Source organism: Grus americana, chromosome 14 (genome assembly GCF_028858705.1).
Source record: "Grus americana isolate bGruAme1 chromosome 14, bGruAme1.mat, whole genome shotgun sequence".
NCBI lineage: Eukaryota > Metazoa > Chordata > Aves > Gruiformes > Gruidae > Grus > Grus americana.
In genome coordinates, this window is record NC_072865.1 from 20377307 (window position 1) to 20396658 (window position 19352).

The window sequence follows — 19352 nt, forward strand, 5'->3', positions numbered from 1 at the left end:
AAAGGAAAAAACGTGGGGGTTTTGTTTTGGTTTGTTGGGGTTTTTTTGGCTTGTGAACGTCCAGCATCAGAAGAACTCGTTCTATCCAGGAGCTACAGCATACCTGTAGCATTTTCTGCAGCACAAGCTGGATGGCAAGAACCTCTCCACTGAGCCTGCTGCCAAGAAGGACACGGCGCAGGAGCGTGTCATTCGTTCGTGGAAAGAGAGGTCGGGAAGACCCCGCAGCACAGCGCAGCGCAGCGCAGCAGCCTCGGCGTGAGGTTGGGAAAGGCTCAGGGACAAGGACCGCGCGGGCTTACAGACCTGCGGTGCGTCGGCGTCGGCGGGCGGCTCTCCCGCGCCGGCGCTGCTGCTCGGGCTCCGCTTCCCGCAGGGCTCCCCGCCGACAAGCTCCTCCGCGGGCAGGCTGGGCAGCGGCGGCGGCGGCGGCAGCCAAGCGGCCTCGGCGACGGCGCGTCCCGGCGCCACGCACAGGTTGTAGGAGTAGGGCAAGGTGCCCTCGCAGAAGTCGGCCGGGAAGGCGGCGCCGGCCACGGAGAAGCGCTGCGCGCCCAGGCAGCGCAGCACGGCGGGCGGCCCGGCCCGGCGCACCCGCGCCAGCACGGCCAGCGCCACGCTCAGCAGGAAGAGGGCGGAGAGCAGCGCCAGCGCCAGCACCAGGTAGAACTGCAGCTCCGCCGGCGAGTCGGCGCCCGCCGCCCGCTCGCTCAGCTCCGGCAGCGCCTCCTGCAAGCTCTCGGCCAGCACCACGTGCAGCGTGGCCGTGGCCGACAGCGCCGGCTGCCCGTGGTCCTTCACCACGGCCACCAGCCGCTGCTTCGCCGCGTCCCTCTCCGACACGGCCCGCGCCGTGCGCACCTCGCCGCTGTGCAGCCCCACGCGGAACAGCGCCGGCTCCGGCGCCTGCACCAGCTCGTACGACAGCCACGCGTTGCGCCCCGCGTCCGCGTCCACCGCCACCACCTTGGCCACCAGGTACCCGGCCTCGGCCGACCGCGGCACCACCTCGAACGGCGCCGCGGCCGGGACCGGCGCCGCCCCCGCCGCTCCCGCCGCCGCTCCCGCGCCCGCCGCCGGCCACAGCACCCGCGGCGCGTTGTCGTTGCGGTCCAGCACGAAGACGCGCACCGTCGCCGTCGAGCTCCGCGCCGGCGCCCCGCCGTCCTGCGCCCGCACCGCCACCGCGAACTCGCGGCACTGCTCGTAGTCGAAGGAGCGCTGCGCGTACACCGCGCCGCTCCGCGCCTCCACCGACACGTACGGCGCCGCGCCCGCGCTGCCGCCCGCCAGCCAGTAGCTCACGCGCCCGTTCGCGCCCGCGTCCGCGTCCCGCGCGCGCACGCGCAGCACCGCCGCGCCCGCCGCGTTGTTCTCCGCCACGTAGGCGCTGTAGGCGGCCTCCTCGAACACCGGCGCGTTGTCGTTCACGTCCGACACCTCCAGCACCAGCGCCGTGCGGCTCGACAGCGCCGGGATGCCCCGGTCCCGGGCCACCACCGTCACACGGTGCTCGGCCGCCTGCTCCCGGTCCAGCGCGCTCGACGTCACCACCTTGTACGAGCCGCCCGACGACGCCACGATCGACAGCGGCGCCTCGCCCGACAGCTCGCACCACACCTGACCGTTCTCCCCGGAGTCCCGGTCCCGCACTTTCACCACGGCCACCACCGTGCCGGCCGGCGCGTCCTCGGGCACCGGGCTCGACACCGACAGCATCGTGATTTCGGGCGCGTTGTCGTTCTCGTCGGTGATGTCTATCTGCACTTCGCAGTGAGCCGTCAGCCCGCCCCCGTCCCTCGCCTCCAGGCCGAAGCCGTACTTGCTCCTTTCCTCGAAGTCGAGCGGCCCCGCCGTCCTGACCTCGCCGCTGTCGCTGTCGACACTGAACAAGGCGCGGACGCCGTCCGGGACGTTGCCGAAGGAGTAGGAGACCCGCCCGTTGGAGCCCGCGTCCGCATCCGTGGCTCGCACCCGCAGCACCAGCGACCCCGCCGGCAGATTCTCCCGCACTCGCGCCTCGTACACGCCTTTGCTGAACACGGGCGCGTTGTCATTGGCGTCCGTCACGTTGACGCGAACCTGCACCGTCCCGGACCTCACCGGCTCCCCGCCATCCACCGCCGTCAGCACCAGCTGAAAGGAGCTCTGCTTCTCACGGTCCAGCGCTCTCTCCACCACTAATTCCGGCTGCTGCTTCCCACCCGAGCTCTCCTTGACGGCCAGCGAGAAGGACGGGTCGCCAGTGAGCTCGTAAGTCAGCAGCGAGTTGCTGCCCACGTCCGCGTCTCGGGCCATCTCCAGCGGGAAACGAGCACCGGGAAGCGTCCATTCACCAATCTCGAGGTCCAGAGCAGGCTTGCTGAAGGCCGGTGTGTTGTCATTAACGTCCTGGATGGCCACCTCGACGTGGAAAACGTTCAGCGGGTTCTGCACCAGCGCCTCGAAGCTGACGGAGCAGGACGCCGACTCGCCGCACATCTCCTCCCGGTCCAGCCGCTCGCTCACGTACAGGTTCCCGGTCTCCTCGCTCACCGTGAAGTATTTCAGCTGCCTTTTAGCGGCAGACGCCACCCGCAGCTTGCGTGCCGGCAGCTCGGCCGGGCTCAGCCCCAGGTCCCGCGCCAGCGGCCCCACCAGCGAGCCTCTGCCCAGCTCCTCGGGGATGGCGTAGCGGATCCGCTCCGGCGCCGCCCGGCACCACGAGCCCAGCAGCAAAGCGGCCAGCAGCACTCGCCCGGCTGCTCGCCCGCGGCTCGGCACCGGCACCCGCCCCGGCACCCGCCCCGGCACCGGCCCCGGCCCGCCCGCCATTCTGGGCAGCGCTCGCCGCGCTCTCCTCCCCTCCTTCCAGCCGCTCTCCGCAGCGAGCGCAGGGGCCGCCGCAGGCCAGCGATCTCGGCGCCGCCTCGGACGCCGCTGCTCCCCGCGCCGCGCCGCCTCTCGCCTCTGCTGCCCGTGCCGCTGCCGAGAAGGGCCGGCGCCGTGCGAGCCAGCAGCCTGCGGGGGCAGGACGCTGCGGCGGCTCCGGCTCCGGCTGCGGCTCCGGCTCCAGCGCCGCTCCGCGGCGGCCAACAGCGGCACCCGGAGGCGCCGCGACGACACCGCAGCCGGCTGATGGCCGCGCTCCCGGCGGGACGGGCTTTTGGCCGCTCTCGGCTGGCTCCACCCAGCCTTGGGGTCTCCCTTGCATTAGACCCGCCGAGCCAGAAGCACTCGCTTGCTGCAGCTCCAAAGGCCTTTGTACCCGAGATAGCAGCTGTCGGCTGCTTTTAGGTCATCGCCTTGAGTCCAGTCAAGACTCAGAACCAAGTAGCTGGGGCAGAGCAAAAAGCAACTCAGCTGCACGTAATAAAATCAGATCGAACTATAAGATCAGTAAAGAATTTTATAGCTGCAGAAGACTTTCTTTTCCATTTTACTTTCATTTCCCTTCATTTCTTCCTGTTCCTCATCGAAGTCTTTGACATTTCTCCCCTTACTATTTTTTCTTCTAGGGAGAAGAACCATGACACGGAGAATTGTATCAGGCACATAGCTCTATGTTAAGATAGCAGAATGACCTTCATTATTTTCCCAAGTCACAAAAATTCCTTCTTTTGCCGCTCCGCACTGCAGGCACTGACAATGGGAAATTGCAAAGCCACCAGGAGTCTTTGAGAAAATCATGTAGTCCACCACTCTGCCATGGGCAGGGACGCCCTTCAAATGATCAGATTGCTCAAAGTCCCATCCAGTATGCCCTTGAACAGTGGTGGCACATCCACAACTTCTCTGGGCAACCTCTTCCACTGTCTCATCACCCCCATTGCAAAACAGTTCTTCCCTATGGAAAATCAAAATCTATCCTTTTTCAGCTTAAAACCCTTGCCCCATGCCGTGTCCCAACAAGCCCTGGTGGAAACTCTCTCTCCATCTTTCTCATGAGCCCCCTTTCTCTATTGAAAAGGTGCATTGAGGCTCCCCAGAGCCTTCTCTTCTCCAGGCTGAAGAACCTGAACTCTTCCAGACTTTCTTAAGAGTGGAGACATTCCAGCCCTTTCACAATTTTTGTAGCTCTGCTCTGGACTAGCTCTAACAGGTCCATGTCTATCTTGTAGAGTGGGCCCCAGATTTTCACACGGTACTCCAGGCGGGGTCACCCAAAATTGCCTAGAGGGGGAGAATCCCCTCCCTCGACCTGCAGCCCAGGATACAACTGGATTTCTGGGCAGCAAGTGCATGTTCCCATTTCTCACCCACCAGTACCCACAAGTCCTTCTCCACAAGGCTGCTCTCAACGCATTCATCCCACGGCCTGTATTGAAACTGGGGATTGCCCCAACACAGGTGCAGGACCTTGCACTTGGCCTTGTTGAACCTCATGATGTTCGCACGGTCCAGTCCTCCAGACTGTCACGGTCCCTCTGGATGGCATCCCTTCCCTCCAGCGAATCAACTGCACCAACCAGCTTGCACAGGGTGCACTCAATCCCACTGTCTCTGTCATTGACGAAGATATTAAATAGTCCTGGTCCCAGTACGGGCCCTTGAGGAACACCACACATCACTGGTTTCCACTTGGATGTTGAGCCATTGAGCGTAACTCTTTGGACGCAGCCAGCCAGCCAGTTCCTTATCCATCTAACAGTCCAACTGTCAAACCCATGTCTCTCCAACTGAGTGGCCACCATGTTTTGGGGGACCATGTAGGGGACACTCTGCATGCCTTGTCCCCTTGACCCCCAGCCTGTTCATGGAAACCTTGGCCAGGCTGGGTTGCCACTCTGCCACTCTACTGGACTGCAGTAGAGATGGTTTTGCTTTCTTCCACTGCAGACAAGTGTGCCTCTGTGAGCACACGTACACCTAGGACTCATGACAACAAGCAAGGTAAGAGTTAGAAACATACAGAAATGAACGGATCAGGTGGAATAGCAACATTTCTTAGGCCAAACTTACTGAGCACAAGCAACTCAAACTCCATTGTACTACATGGGGCACAAGGTTGTGTTAACGGTTACATCTCTACATCGTAGCCTTACAAGGACACATTGATGGAAAATGACAATAGGAACTTCTACACTTCCCCTCGCCACAAGCTCTTCTGTCTTCTCTCCAGCCCTACACAAATTGCAGGTTTGCTTCTGACCTTCTCATAATTGGGAAAAACATATCATGGGATGATAATGTAGTACAATCACAGGAAGAAGTGAAGTACATTTGTCTGCTCACCAACATTCTCAGCAGAAAGAGAAGGATTCAAAAGCACACGAATGTTAAACGGCCAAAATCAAAGAGGAGCCGTCATCCAACAGAGAAGGGGTCATCAAGCCATCAGCTTAAGGGGGGAATCTCAGCCCCTCTTCTATCATATGTAATGTTCCACAGAGATGCAACTGCTACTGTAATCATGCTTTCATCTACTCTCCCTACCAAAAACATGACACAAATGTACCCTCACATCTCCTGCCTTCTTCTCCTACCAGCAAGAGGCACTATTGCACAATGGAAGATAGCCTCCTACTTACCAATAGAACAACATACAGAGGAGACCAGGGAAAGGAAAAAACAACATCATCAAAACAAACCAAAACCGAGACAAGCAACACAAGAAGCCTCAAAGGAGAAAAAGATGTCAGAGGGAAGTGACTGTGAGGATGTCTCAGGCTTCACCGTGGACATTGAAATTCATTGCCCAGAGCACCTGGAAGTCATTCAGGTCCCAAGCTACAAGTGCAACTTTCAACCTTACTCTGCACTACATAGTGGGGAGTTTCATTTTTTGAAATATTCATCACCTGTTTTTTTCTACTCTGTGGCCCATTAATCTCCCTACAGATTCAATGCTCACCATGGGCTTCCTGCTCAAGCTAAGAGAAAATACAAGGGATTCTGGTTTAGATTTTGCTTCATTTTCCTCACACCTAGAGTCCTGTCTTCAGGTGTTTCAATTAAGTATTTGCTGCAAAACAACACTCCCAGTTTCAAATGAAAAAGCACTATCCAGAAATGGCAAAAAGGGACAACAACCTCACAGGAACAAAAGGCCTGAAAGAAAGTGTCAGTACAACTGTCAAGAAACTCTGCACCTCAACATTCCAGGGAGACAGAGAGGAATAACGGAGGTTTCACAGAGGAATTATAACCTGCTCTACCCATGCATCATCCTTCTAGGTACACACTTATGCTCAACTACTTTATTATCCAAGGATCACCATGGCCTTTCTGGACAGTGAAGCTAGGATGATAACATAAATGGCACAGGCATGCCAGCAAACCGTTGCCCAGCCAAAACCACATTCACCCACCTCTTTTCCTGGTTGGCAGCCAGCCTCTCACCCTCCTTGCACTCCATTGATTCATAGTTGAACCAAAGACAACACCCAACTTTTGCCCATGCATCAGCCACAGGAGGAATTTTAGGGAAACAGAAGCATGTCAAAGTCTTTGTCTTGGCAGCTGAACACCTCCAAGGTCCGCATGGAAACTGCTCCCCCAGCCTGATCATCAAAACCCATCTCTACTTTTAAGGGCTATCAGCCAAAATGAGGCCCAGGTTTCGAACATGAGAAGAATCACAGAAGGAATGTGAAACCTACAGAAGTGAAGGCATCATAGCTTAACATTTCAGTTTATCTCACCTGTAGTAGCTACACAGGAGGAGTATCTAGTTGGTGAAAAGTACATGGGAGGATGACACATGGGAGTAAATTTGGACAATAACAAAACAAAAATGCACAGGACCAGAATTACGGGACCCATACAACAACTGGGAGAAACTGGAAGATAACTTTGCGGACAGATATCATTGATGGAAATGTTGTGCTCACAGGGTTTCCTCATCTGAGAACAAGGATCATATGCATACATAGAGACGCCTCTGCTCATCACACTCATTAAAAATGTAAAATGGGCAGCTCAGGTAAAGACCCAGTCACAAGTAGCAGCTCAAAGACACCATCATGCACACGGGCAGTTACTTCATCTGAGCAAGAGCTATTAAGGACACCTGAAGGCATGTTAAGGCTGGGAAAAGCTTAATACCACCATGACAAAAATCTACATTGGAGTCTAACAGGGACACATAGGTGGAAAAATGACGTTTCAGAGAGTAATTACTAGAAATAGTACCCCTGAGTCATTTTTGCACTGCCATGGCTATTACTTGCAGACCAACGCATCAGGGGATTGGTCACCCCTTTCAGGATGCAGGAAAAGGGGGCTGAGGCTAAGGTCAGAGGCCTTAGCACTAGGCATGATATTAAAGCACCAGCCAGCCAGGTGGAGTGTACAACCCCCTCGTGTCCTGCTTCCAGGCCAGTCTCCTGCTGATCCTGCACTGACTTCTCACCAGGTGCCGGTGACAAGCAAGAGCATTTCTTCCAGTGACATTTTAAGAAACATTCTTGGACACGCAGTTGCCCACATTTACCTCATGATGACAAGAAAGGTAAGAACTACCATTCATGGGGAACGTCATATGATAGCAAAGCAAACTGATGACCTCACAACATCCAAATATAAGACACCTGCAGACTCACTGGATGCAGTCCAGCAAGGAACCCTGGCAATTCACAAAACACATGCCATGTCTCCACCAGGACCTCCTCACACACAGCACCCCCAAGACTCTCCTCAAACACTTCAGAGGTTGTCATGCTTGCCATGAACTTCATAATATCATCGTTATCAATGATCTTCATCATTAGCAGACAGGCTCCATGGACAGAAGACTTGCACAGACAACTTCTCCTCACCATGGGTAATTCGTGATTTCTCACCATGTGCCTGTGACAAGCAAGAGCATTTCTCCAGCAACTTTTTAAGGAAACACGTCTATGGAAGTCTTCCTCTTTACAGCTGTAAACACAAAAGACATGTACGGGGCAGGCAGGTAAAAGTAGTGATGTCTTCCACACTTTATCAGAAAATAAAGGCCCACCTTCAGATCATTCCAACGAGCAAGGCAAGGAGTTAACACCTGCAGAATGCAAAGGATCAGAACATGTCCTTCTAGATTAAGGCACTTAGAAAAGGTACATAATTCGGGTATTTAGTAGTCGGGAACAAAAACATCATTGCCTCCTCCCAAAGCTCCCATTATGGCACTTGCCATCAGTACAGAAGTAAGCTGTTTGTTAAAAACATCATGACAGCTTGCAAACAATCAGGAGGAACCTCCCAGGGCTCCCAATGCAGCTGCAGTGACCTCTCTTAGCCCAAACTTACTTCGGAAGAAGGAACTCCATGGCACAATACCACTACAGCGGGACACTGAACAGGGAAAGCAGCAAACCATCTCTCTTGTGTCCTTTAACAGCCCCTCACAAACACCTGCCAGGACTCACATCACCAACCCCTCACAACCAGGATCACCCACAGACCTCACATAACACATCTTTAGAGCTCTGTGCTAAAATGAAGCTACGTTATCTCTTGGCTACACTTCAGAGAAGAAACACACAGGTTGTAAAAGTAGAAGAGGAGCTGTCATCCAGGAGAGACTGGGACAGTGAAGAGTGTGTAACACAGTTATGACATGATAAAAAAAGTAGCCTCACTTCTCCTGCCACCCACACACACTGCAAGGCTGAGCCACAATCCCACGTTCACCTCCCGGGAGAAAGAGGCACCAGCACACAGCACGTTGCTGCACAAAGCTTTGCCTTCCTTCTATCAGGAGAGCATGATGCAGTACACTCACACCAGGAAGGGAGGTACATCTGTCTCCTCACCAACATTCTGACAAGAAAAAGAAGGATTCCAAAGCTCACAAAGGATAAACAGCCAGAGGAGTGGTCACCCAACAGAGAACGGCTTCATCAAACTCATGGTTTAGGGGGAATCTCTTCCCCTCTTTTATCACACGCACTCTTCCACAGAGATGTGACTTCTACTGAGGTCATATTCACATCTGTTCCTCCCCGCAACGATAACAGAACACAAAGACACCCTCACATCTCCTGCCTTTCCCACTCACTCTAGCAAGAGCAAGAGGCACTAACACACGACACATTGCTAAACAGAGCTATGCTGATAATTACAAGTAAACCGACATCCGTATGGGACCTGGTAAAGAAAAAAACCCAAGGCCATGAATCAGACAAGCAAGGCAAGAAGCATTATAAGATAAAGTCTTGTCAGAGAAACTCACCGGGAAGTCTTCTTGCTCTTCACTGCGCGTGTGGAAATTCATCCCAGAGAGCACCTGGAAGTCATTCATATCTCACGCTGCAAGCGTGGCCCTAAAGTCTTACTCTGGACTGCACCATAGGGGGTTTCATTTGAAGAAAGAGTCAACAGGTCTCAGCCATTTTTCCAATATCAGGCCTGCTTATCTGCCACAAATATGAAGCCGTATGCATAAACACCTTATCACGGGCCTCATTCTCAAGCTAAGTCTTCTGGGAAATTAACCTCCCTTGATCTGCTGGCCACGCTCTTCTTAATGAACCCCAGGACACCATTGGCCACCTTGGCCACGAGGGCACACTGCTGGCTCATGGTTAACTTCACCATCGTTAATTAACCAGGCATGAAATTAAACCATTGCTCAGCCAAAACCACATTGACGCGCGTATTTTCCTGGTTGGAAGCCAGGCTCAACATTTCAGCTTATGTCAACTGCAGTCGGTACACAAGAAGGGTATCTAGTTGGTAAAAAGGTCCACAAGAGCCTCATGCAGAAGTTCACACCGCAGACCATAGCCACGGTTCCTCAAAATCAAGTCTTGGGACAGTAAAAGAGAGGAAAATGCAGGGAAACACAACTGTGGGCCTCACCCAACAACTAAGACCAACTGAACTTTCACACCATCTTTACATCTTTCAGACATTTCACATCACACCACAGCAAACTTTTTCTGCCTCTGGACAGACAGAATTTGTCCCCCTGCCCAAACATCACACAACACAAAAGCTAACTTTGCAGACAGGCACCACTGAAGGAAAAGTTGCACACACAACTGCTCCTTATCTGACAACAAGGATCACAGCGTGGATGCATTCAAAGACATTTCTCATGACACAATTTTCATAACACTGTTTTGAAGAATTGTAAAATGTGCTCAAGTGCATAAGTGATATGCAGCACCAATAAAGATCCAGTCGCATAGTACCAACTCAGAGACTACTATTCTAATTCAGCACATGGGAACTTGGAAGACACATCACGCTCAAATCTTCACATAAATTGCACGTCTATGCGCAATAACTGCCACGCATGGGAAACATCATGCAGCAGGAAAGCAGTAATCTGATGAACCCACAGCTTGGTCACGTGGAATCTGAGCAGTGGGATCTCCAGAAATAAAACACCTTCTGACTCATTTGATCTAGTCCAGCAATGAACCCTGGGAATTCACAAGCAACATGTGTATCTCCACCAGTACCTCCTCACACACACAGCACCTCCAAGACTCTCCTCAAACACTTCACAGCTCGCAGGGCTGTCAATAATCATCATCATTTGCAGACAGGCTCCATGCAAAGAAAAGTTGCATAGGCAACTTCTCACCACCACGGGTAATGCTTGACTTCTCACCATGTGCCTGTGACAAGCAAGAGCACTTCCTCCAGTACCTTTTTAAGGAAACACATCTATGGAAGTCTTCCTCTTTACAGCTCCAAACACGAAAGGCACATATGGGACATTCAGATGTGACAGATTTGGTGCTCAAGACATTGTCAGAGACAAGGGCCCACCTTCAGATCATTCCAGGCAGCAAGACAAGAAGTTAACAGCTGCAGAAAGGAAGGGATCAGAACATAGCCTTCTGGATGAAGGCACTTAGAGAAGGTGCATAATGAAGGTGTTTAGTAGATAGCAAATACACAATTTACTCTTCCCAAAGCTCCCTTTACTCTAGGCTTTTATCCTAGAGTACGTAAATAAGCTGTTTGCGAAGAATTGATGAAAACCTGCAAACACACAGAATGACCCTCCCAGGGCTCCCAGTACAGAAGGAAGAACACCTCTTCGAGCCAAACTTCTTTGGGAAGAAGAAACTCACATTGCATGGTACTACAGCTGGACACTGAACAGGGAAAGGAGCAAAGCTTAGCTCTTGGGTCCTTCAGCACCTCCTCATGCACAGATGCCCAGATTCTCCTCTCCAGCTTTTCACAACTCCCATCATGTTCTTTGACCCTCAGAATTTACAAGCACGTGTGATATCACAAGAGTGTTAACTGAGTGAAACAAAGACAAACTTGAGAAAAACACCTCAACTAACATGCCATTCAGGACAAAAACAATTGTGTATTCTAATAGACCCATCCTATGAATGAAACTGTTCACTGGCTGGTAAAGGGCACAGAAAACGAAGAGAATCTTTCTAATGAGTACAGTTATTAAGAATATATAGTATTCTGTTCCTCACACACTGCTTTCAATGATAATAAATAACAAACTACGTAAGAGCAAGTGCTACCACATACATGAGCATATAATGATATGCAAGAGGAATAAGGCTGCACATAAAGTACAAATTATTAAGCCGTCACAGGAGTTATACATGGGGTCGATAAGGTTACGTTTCTGAGAAATTACAACAGATTCTCTTTTAGGTCCTGATTCATTTTCCTCACATATAAAATTCCGCCTTAGGTGGCTGAAGGAAATATTTGCTGCAAAAACCACGCTCACAGTTTCAAATGCAAAAGCAAAATCCAGAAATGGGAAACACGACCTTCCAGGACAGAAAGGCCTGAAAGCAAGTGTAATTACAGCTATGAAGAAACTCTGCATTGCAATCTTTCAGGGAGCTAGAGATGGATAAAGGAGGTTTCACACAGGAATCAGGAGCCATTCTACCCATGCGCCATCATTCTACATGCACATTTATTGTGCAATTATTTTATGATTGGAGGACCGTCACTCCCTGACTTTGAGGACAGGGAATCCAGGGTCACAGCATGAATGGCACAGCCATTGCTCAACCAAAACCACGCTGACGCACGGATTTTCCTGCTTGGAAACCAATGTCTCACCCTCCTTGCTCCGCATTTGCAGTCTTTAGTTCCACCACGGACAATAGCCAATACTTTGGCTATACGTCAGACACAGGTGAAAGAGTATTTCATTCAGTGACATTTTAGGGAAACAGAGATACATCAAAGTCATTGTCTTGGCAGCTGCTGTAAGGGTTACCAGCCAGAATGAGCCTGAGCTTCAGACCAGGACCAAAAAAAAAAAAAACAAACCCAAAACCAACCAACCAAACCCCAAAAAACCCCAAACCCAAACACAAGGCATGAATGGGAAACCTGCAGAAGTGAAGGAATCATAGCTGAACATTTCAGCTTATGTCAACTGCAGTTGGTACACAAGAAGAGTGTCTAGTTGGCAAAAAGTCCACAGGAGCCTCGTACAGAAGCTCACACCACGGACCATAGCCACAGTTCCCCAAAGTCAAGCCTCAGGACAATGAAGAAGAGGAAAATGCAGGGAAACACAACGGTGGGCCTCACCCAACAACTAAGACCAACTGAACTTTCACACCATCTTTACATCTTTCAGACATTTCACATCACACCACAGCAAACTTCTTCAGCAGCCCTGTCTCTGGACACACAGAATTTGTCCCCCTGCCCAAACATCACACAACACAAAAGCTACCTTTGCAGACAGGCACCGTTGAAAGAAAAAGTTGCACACACCACTGCTCCTTACCTGACAACAAGGATCACAGCAAGGATGCATGCTCATAACACGATTTTCATAACACTATTTTGAAGAAATACATATTCAATATATTTTGAAATTCATTTGAATTATATATATAAATATATATTGAATTACATTGAAGCACAGAAGCCACATGCAGCCCCAACAAACACTCAGTCGTCAAAGTATCAACTCAAAGACACCATCATCCTGCTTCAACACAGGGGCAACCTGGAAGATACATCACGCTTAAATCTAAATGCAAAATGCAGCGCTGTGCTCAAGAACTGCCACCCCAAGACTCTCCTCAAACACTTCACAGCTCGCATAGTTGTCAATGATCATCATCATTTGCAAACAGACTCCATGGAATGAAAATTTGCACTGGTAACTTCTCCTCACTATGGGTAATGCTTGACTTCTCACCATGTGCCTGTGACAAGCAAGAGCACTTCCTCCAGTAAATTTTTAAGGAAATACATCTATGGAAGTCTTCCTCTTTACACCTCTAGACACAAAAGGCACGTACGGGACAGTCAAGGAAACATAACAAATTTGGTGCTCAGTACATTATGAGAAAACAAGGCCCACCTTCGGATCATTCCAACGAGCAAGGCAAGAAGTTAACAGCTGCAGAAAGAAAGGGATCAGAACATAGCCTTCTGGATGAAGGCACTTAGAGAAGGTGCATAATGAAGGTGTTTAGATGGTAGTGAATACACAATTTGCTCTTCCCAAAGATCCCATTATGGCCTTTATCCTCGAGTACTTAATTAAGCTGTTTGTTAAGTATTGACAACAACCTGCAAACACGCGAGAAGACCCTCCAGGGCTCCCAGTATAGAAGGAAGAACACCTCTTCGAGTCAAACTTCTTTGGGAAGAAGAAACTCACATTGCATGATACTACAGCTGGACACTGAACAGGGAAAGGAGCAAAGCTTAGCTCTTGGGTCCTTCAGCACCTCCTCACGCACAGAGCCCCAGATTCTCCTCTCCAACTTTTCACAACTTCCATCATGTTCTTCGACCCTCAAAATTTACAAGCACGTGTCATCAAACGGTTGTCTTCAACCCACACCACCATCACACCACGGGCTTCATACAGAACCCTTCACATCTCCCTGCTAAAGGAAGATACGCATGTCTGCTCACCAGTCTTCTGCGAAAATAACATCGAGGCTCTAAGAAGAAAGAAAAGAGAAGCCGTCCTCCAGAAAAGGCTGGGTCAGTGAACATTTGCGCAGGGGCAGTCTCCCCCTCCTTAAATCTCGCCCCGCACCTGCAATCGACCCCTCCCGAACTCGTTATCACCACGTTATCGTGGAGAAATAGAAGAGCTGAGAAGACTAGAAACGACGAGCAGCTCAGTTAGGCACGGGGCCTTTCACGCTCCGTTTCAAGACACTCGCCCCCCACTCCAGCACCTGCGCCGTCGGGAACATATCCCACGCTGCTGCTGCCTCCCGCGTGCTAATCAGGCGCCACATCCGCTCCGAAGAGCTCATACCGGCAGGAAAAGCGGAATTACCGCCGTCAGGGGACAAAATGAGCCACCGGCTGGCGCGTGACAAACCCCCAGAGCCCCGCTGGAACGAAACCCCAGCCCAGGGCAGCCCCACGCTCCGGCTGCCTCCCCCACTCCCACGTTCACCGCCCGCGAGCAAGAGGCGGCAGCACAGAGCGCGCTGCTGAGCGAAGCTTCGCAGGAGACGGAGCGGGGGAAAGGGCGGAGGAGCAGCGGAGGCAAGCGTCGCGGAGCAAGCGCGGTCAGAGGAACTCACCGGGGCAGCGGCGGGGTCGGCGCGGCGGGCGCCGGCAGGGTCCTCCCCGAGCAGCGGCGCGGGCTCGGCGGGCGGCGGCCGGGCCGGGAGGGTGTCGCAGCAGCTGCCGCCCGACAAGCGGAGCTGGCTCTTGCGCGAGTCGGCGGTGAGCGACACCTCGTGCGAGTAGGAGTGCAGGAAGGCGCGGACGCCGTCGATGCCCACGAAGTGCGAGGCCGGGACGCCGCGCAAGGCGCCGCTGCCCGCCGCCAGCAGCTGCGAGCGGCGCCAGCGCCGCAGGCGCAGCGCCAGCAGCAGCAGCAGGAAGGCGAGGAAGAGGCAGGACACGGCGGCCACGGCCACCACCAGCCACCGCGTCAGGCTGCCGGCCGGCTCGCCCGGCGCCGCCGCCGCGCTGCCCAGCTCCGACAGCAGCTCGGCCACGCTCTCGGCCAGCACCACCGTCAGCGTGGCCGTGGCCGACAGCGCCGGCCGCCCGTGGTCCTTCACCACCACCACCAGGCTCTGCCGCGCCGCGTCGCGGGCCAGCGGGAAGCGCGCCGTGCGCACCTCGCCGCTGTGCAGCCCCACGCGGAACAGCCCCGGCTCCGTCGCCTTGGCCAGCTCGTACGACAGCCACGCGTTCTGCCCCGCGTCCGCGTCCACCGCCACCACCTTGGCCACCAGCGCCCCGGGCTCGGCCGAGCGCGGCGCCAGCTCCACGCCCGCCCAGCCCGCGCCCGGCGCCGGCGCCGGCGGCGGGTACAGCACCTGCGGCGCGTTGTCGTTCTCGTCCACGATCACGAGCCGCACCGACACGTTGCTGCTCAGCGCCGGCGCCCCGCCGTCCTCCGCCCGCACCCACAGCCCCACCTCGCGCACCTCCTCGTAGTCGAAGGAGCGCAGCGCGTACAGCGCGCCCGTCTCCGCCTGCACCGACACGTAGGACGAGAGCGGCGCGCCCCGCACGCGCCCCTCCGACAGCCGGTACCGCACGCGCGCGTTCTGACCCCAGTCCGCGTCCGCCGCCCGCACCGTCAGCACCAGCGCGCCCGCCGCGTTGTTCTCGGGCAGCCGGGCGCTGTAGCGCGCCTCCGCGAACACCGGCGCGTTGTCGTTCACGTCCAGCACCCGCAGCGCCAGCACCGCGCTGCTCCACAGCGACGGCGACCCGCCGTCCGCCGCCCGCACCGTCACGTTGTACTCCGACACCTTCTCACGGTCCAACTCCTCGGCCGTCACCACGCGGTAGTAGTCCTCAAAGGTCTTCTCCAGACGGAACGGCAGCCGCTCCGCGATGCTGCACCGCACCTCGCCGTTCGCCCCCGAGTCCCGGTCCTGCACGTGCAGCAGGGCCACCACCGTCCCCGACGGGGCGTCCTCCGAGATCGCGCTCAGCATTGACCGCACCGAAATCTCGGGCGCGTTGTCGTTGATGTCTATCACCGTGATCATGACTTTCGCCGTATCAAAGCGCTCTCCTCCGTCATGTGCCTGCACCTCCAGTTCGTATGAGTCACCTTCCTCGAAATCTATATCATCCTTAAGTGATATTTGTCCTGTGTGAGAGTCCAAGCAAAAAAGTTCGGACGCCTGATCTGAAATTTTACGAAAAGTGTATTTCACGTGCCCGTTCATCCCCTCGTCGGCGTCGGTGGCCGTGAGGGTGACGAGGACGGAGCCCACGGGCACGTCCTCCGGCACACGCACCGCGTACTCCGCCTGGCTGAACACGGGCGCGTTGTCGTTCGCGTCCAGCACGGCCACGCGGATCCGCGCCGTGCCCGTCCGCGACGGCTCGCCGCCGTCGCTCGCCCTCAGCACCAGCTCGTGAAACGCCGCCTCCTCCCGGTCCAGCGCCTTCGCCAGCACCAGCTCGGGACGCTGCTCCCCGCCGGGGCCCGCCTGCACGGCCAGCGAGAAGTGCTCGTCGCCGCTCAGCTCGTACCTCCGCACGGAATTCGATCCCGCGTCCGGGTCCTGTGCGTCGGCCAGGGGAAACCGCCAACCCGGGGCTGTCGTCTCGCTAAGTCTCAGTTCTTTTTCAGACTCTCGGAAGCTGGGGGCGTTGTCGTTAATGTCCGTGATTTCCACTTCGATTCCGTGAACTTGCATTTCCCCTTCCACTATCACCTCACATCGCAGCACGCATTTCTCCACCAGCCGGCACAGCTGCTCTCTGTCTATCCTCTCCGCCGTCACTAAATGCCCCGTCTTCCCGTGCAGAGCGAAATACTGCGTCCGACCTTCTGAGACAACATGCACGCCGCGATGTCGGAGCGCCGGCAGGTCGAGCCCCAGGTCCTTGGCCACGTCGCCCACGAACGAGCCCTTCGGCATCTCCTCGGGAAGCGAGTAGCGCAGCTGCCCCCACGCCGCCTCCCACGCCGCCACCAGCACGCACCACAGCAGGGATCGCTCACGCCGGCCCCACCGTCTCCACGCAGCCCACATCGCCGCCGCCCCACCGCCGGCACCGCTCCACCGCCCACCGACGAGCCGGCTCCCGAGCCGGCTCCCGCTCCGTCTCGCCACTCCCGGCCGCTGCCGACGGCCCCTCCGCCTCGCTGCAGCACGGCTCCGCACCGCGGGGACGCTCGCAGACCGCCCGGACGCCCACACAGCCAGCCAGCCAGCCAGCGAGTCGGGCCGCAGCGGGCGGGGCTGCCTGCAGCGCTCCGGCCTTCCTCTCGCTCCTCCTCGGTCAACAGCGGCGCCCGCAGCCTCCTCCCGGCACTGCAGGCACCCAGCGCTGCCGAGTCTTATCCCACTACTCCAACAGCAGTATTTCCACCACGAATTGCACTGGTTTCCGAGTGCTTCACTGACATTTCCCTCACCCTTTCTGCAGATGAAAACAGCCTCATACTCGAACGCCACCAGCCACATCAGTTTCCCAAACCCCGAACCATAGCACAAGGCAGCAATGGAGATCCCCCCCTCAAAAGGAGTCCTCCTCCTCAGGGACTGCTCTTCCTTCTCGACTTGCCGCTTCTCCCCTGCACACCGGAGCCCGCTCTGAAGCAGCCTCCATTTCTCCCCTTTCCTCAACCACTGAGGAATTCGCAATTTGTCCTTGTACCCTTACACACACTACAGGCCTTGCTTACCATGAGGACTTACTGCTCCATTCCAGAGTAACTCTTGATGCACACACACTCTCTGTCAGGGTATCATTACAGAACAAAAAGCAGCATAGGGAAAATTCTTCACGAGAACAACTCTTAGGGAAATGGGGGATACAAAAAAAGAAAACTCTGAAATACAAAATGCGAATTGCTTTGGTTTTGTGTTTCATGGCGGGGTGGGGGTGGGTTTTTTTGTTGTTGTTGTTGTTGTGTTTGGGGTTTTTTTTTAAATTTCACTTTCTACGGGCTAACCCTTCCAGAAAGAAAGACAAATTGGGAAAGGTAAAAAAAGAGGGAACAAAAAAAAAGAGAGAAATATCTGCACAAATCACTCGAGAAAGAATGCCTGGAAAATATTAGTCAGCTTCGCTAGTGCCCCTATTTCTGCAGCAGCCTTTCCTCGAGAGATTGGAGGGCACACGGCAGAGGTGGAGGATCAACAGTCTGTAATTTCTCCATTCATGGAGTCACACGCACGTTTCCTTTGGGAGTCCAACACCGAAACATCATCACTCAACGGGGCTTTGCTCAGCCATCACCGAGGTGCAAGTCTATCGCCTCAGGAAAAAGTGATTTATTCAAGTATCTCGATACCTTGAAGGGGCTTCCGTTTTCTCAGAAATCACAGAGTAAAAGATTGATGCTTGTTAGTAAAGTATTCATCTGATTCCTTAATCTTCATGTGTGTAGGACATCTTTTCAATAAAATACTGTAGGTCAGCGAGAGACAAGTACTACTGCACACTCTAAACTATGCGGACCATTTGTAAATGTGCAAATTGACTTTATCCAAGTGACTAACTGTTGTCATTTTGCGTATTTCGTTCTTGGTTTGAGATGTGTTCTCAGGATGGGAAGAGATCACTCCTTGTAAACTCCTTGTAAACTGGCGGACGCAACGAAGTAAAACTCTTGGGGGGAAGGGGTATACCAAAAAGAAAACAGGCTCTGAAATACAAACACCGATGGAGGTCATTTGGGGGGGTTTTTTGTTTGCTTCTTGGTTTTGGGTTGGTTTGGGCGGGGTGTGTGTGTTGTGTTGTGTTTTGTTTTCCCCGGGGGGGGGGGATACTATTCTACGGATTAACCCTTGCGTAAAAAGACAAGTCAAGAAGAGTAAAACAATAACGGAACAAAAAAAAGTGAAATAACTGCACACATCACTCCGAGAAAGAATGCCTGGGAAATACGGCTCGGCCTCCGTAGTACTTCCATTTCTGCAGCAGCCTGCCCTCGACAGATGGAGAGGCAGAACAACAGTCTGTAACTTCTCCATTCATGGAGCCACACGCACGTTTCCTTTGGGAGTGCAACACAATGAAACAGCATTAACCAACGGGGCATTCCTCAGCCGTCGCCCAGCTGCAAGTACATCGCCTTGGGAAAAAGCACTCAGGAAAAATCTCCAACACCGAGCGTCAACCCCATTTTCCAGATCTCGTCAATTAAAATTAAAAACATTAAAATGAACCAACACAAAACGTCAAGCAGAGCTTCATCACACTTGTACCATTTTCTGCAGCACAAGTGGAATGGCGAGAACCTCTCCACTGAGCCTACGCGGGTGACCGCTGATGACGCCCGTTTGCACATGCCAAGAAGGGCACGGCACAGGGTTATTTCATTCGTTCGTGGAAACAGAGATCGGCAGTAACCGCCCCAGCAGACACAGCAAGACCCAGCGACCCCGTCACGTAGAGTTAGCGGATCACACTCTAGGCAGTAAGGATCCGCCTTCACTGTTAGCAACATTTCAGACAAAACGAGCTTCCTAGTCTAAACTTCTCAGCTGAACATGAACCTGCGCCCCCCG

General features: G+C 54.1%; 3 protein-coding genes across 3 annotated transcripts in view; all 3 read right to left on the reverse strand.

The window, feature by feature from the left end:
- Positions 1-19352, reverse strand: part of LOC129212957 (protocadherin gamma-C5-like) — a 160703-nt gene that overhangs the window by 93416 nt on the left and 47935 nt on the right. The window lies entirely within an intron of this gene.
- On the reverse strand, positions 67-3318 carry LOC129212961 (protocadherin gamma-B5-like). The gene has a single exon (XM_054842211.1). It carries the CDS (start codon positions 2812-2814, stop codon positions 82-84), a length of 2733 nt encoding a protein of 910 aa, XP_054698186.1. The 5' UTR covers positions 2815-3318; the 3' UTR covers positions 67-81.
- On the reverse strand, positions 13625-16997 carry LOC129212960 (protocadherin gamma-A10-like). Its single transcript, XM_054842210.1, has one exon. It carries the CDS (start codon positions 16863-16865, stop codon positions 14016-14018), a length of 2850 nt encoding a protein of 949 aa, XP_054698185.1. The 5' UTR covers positions 16866-16997; the 3' UTR covers positions 13625-14015.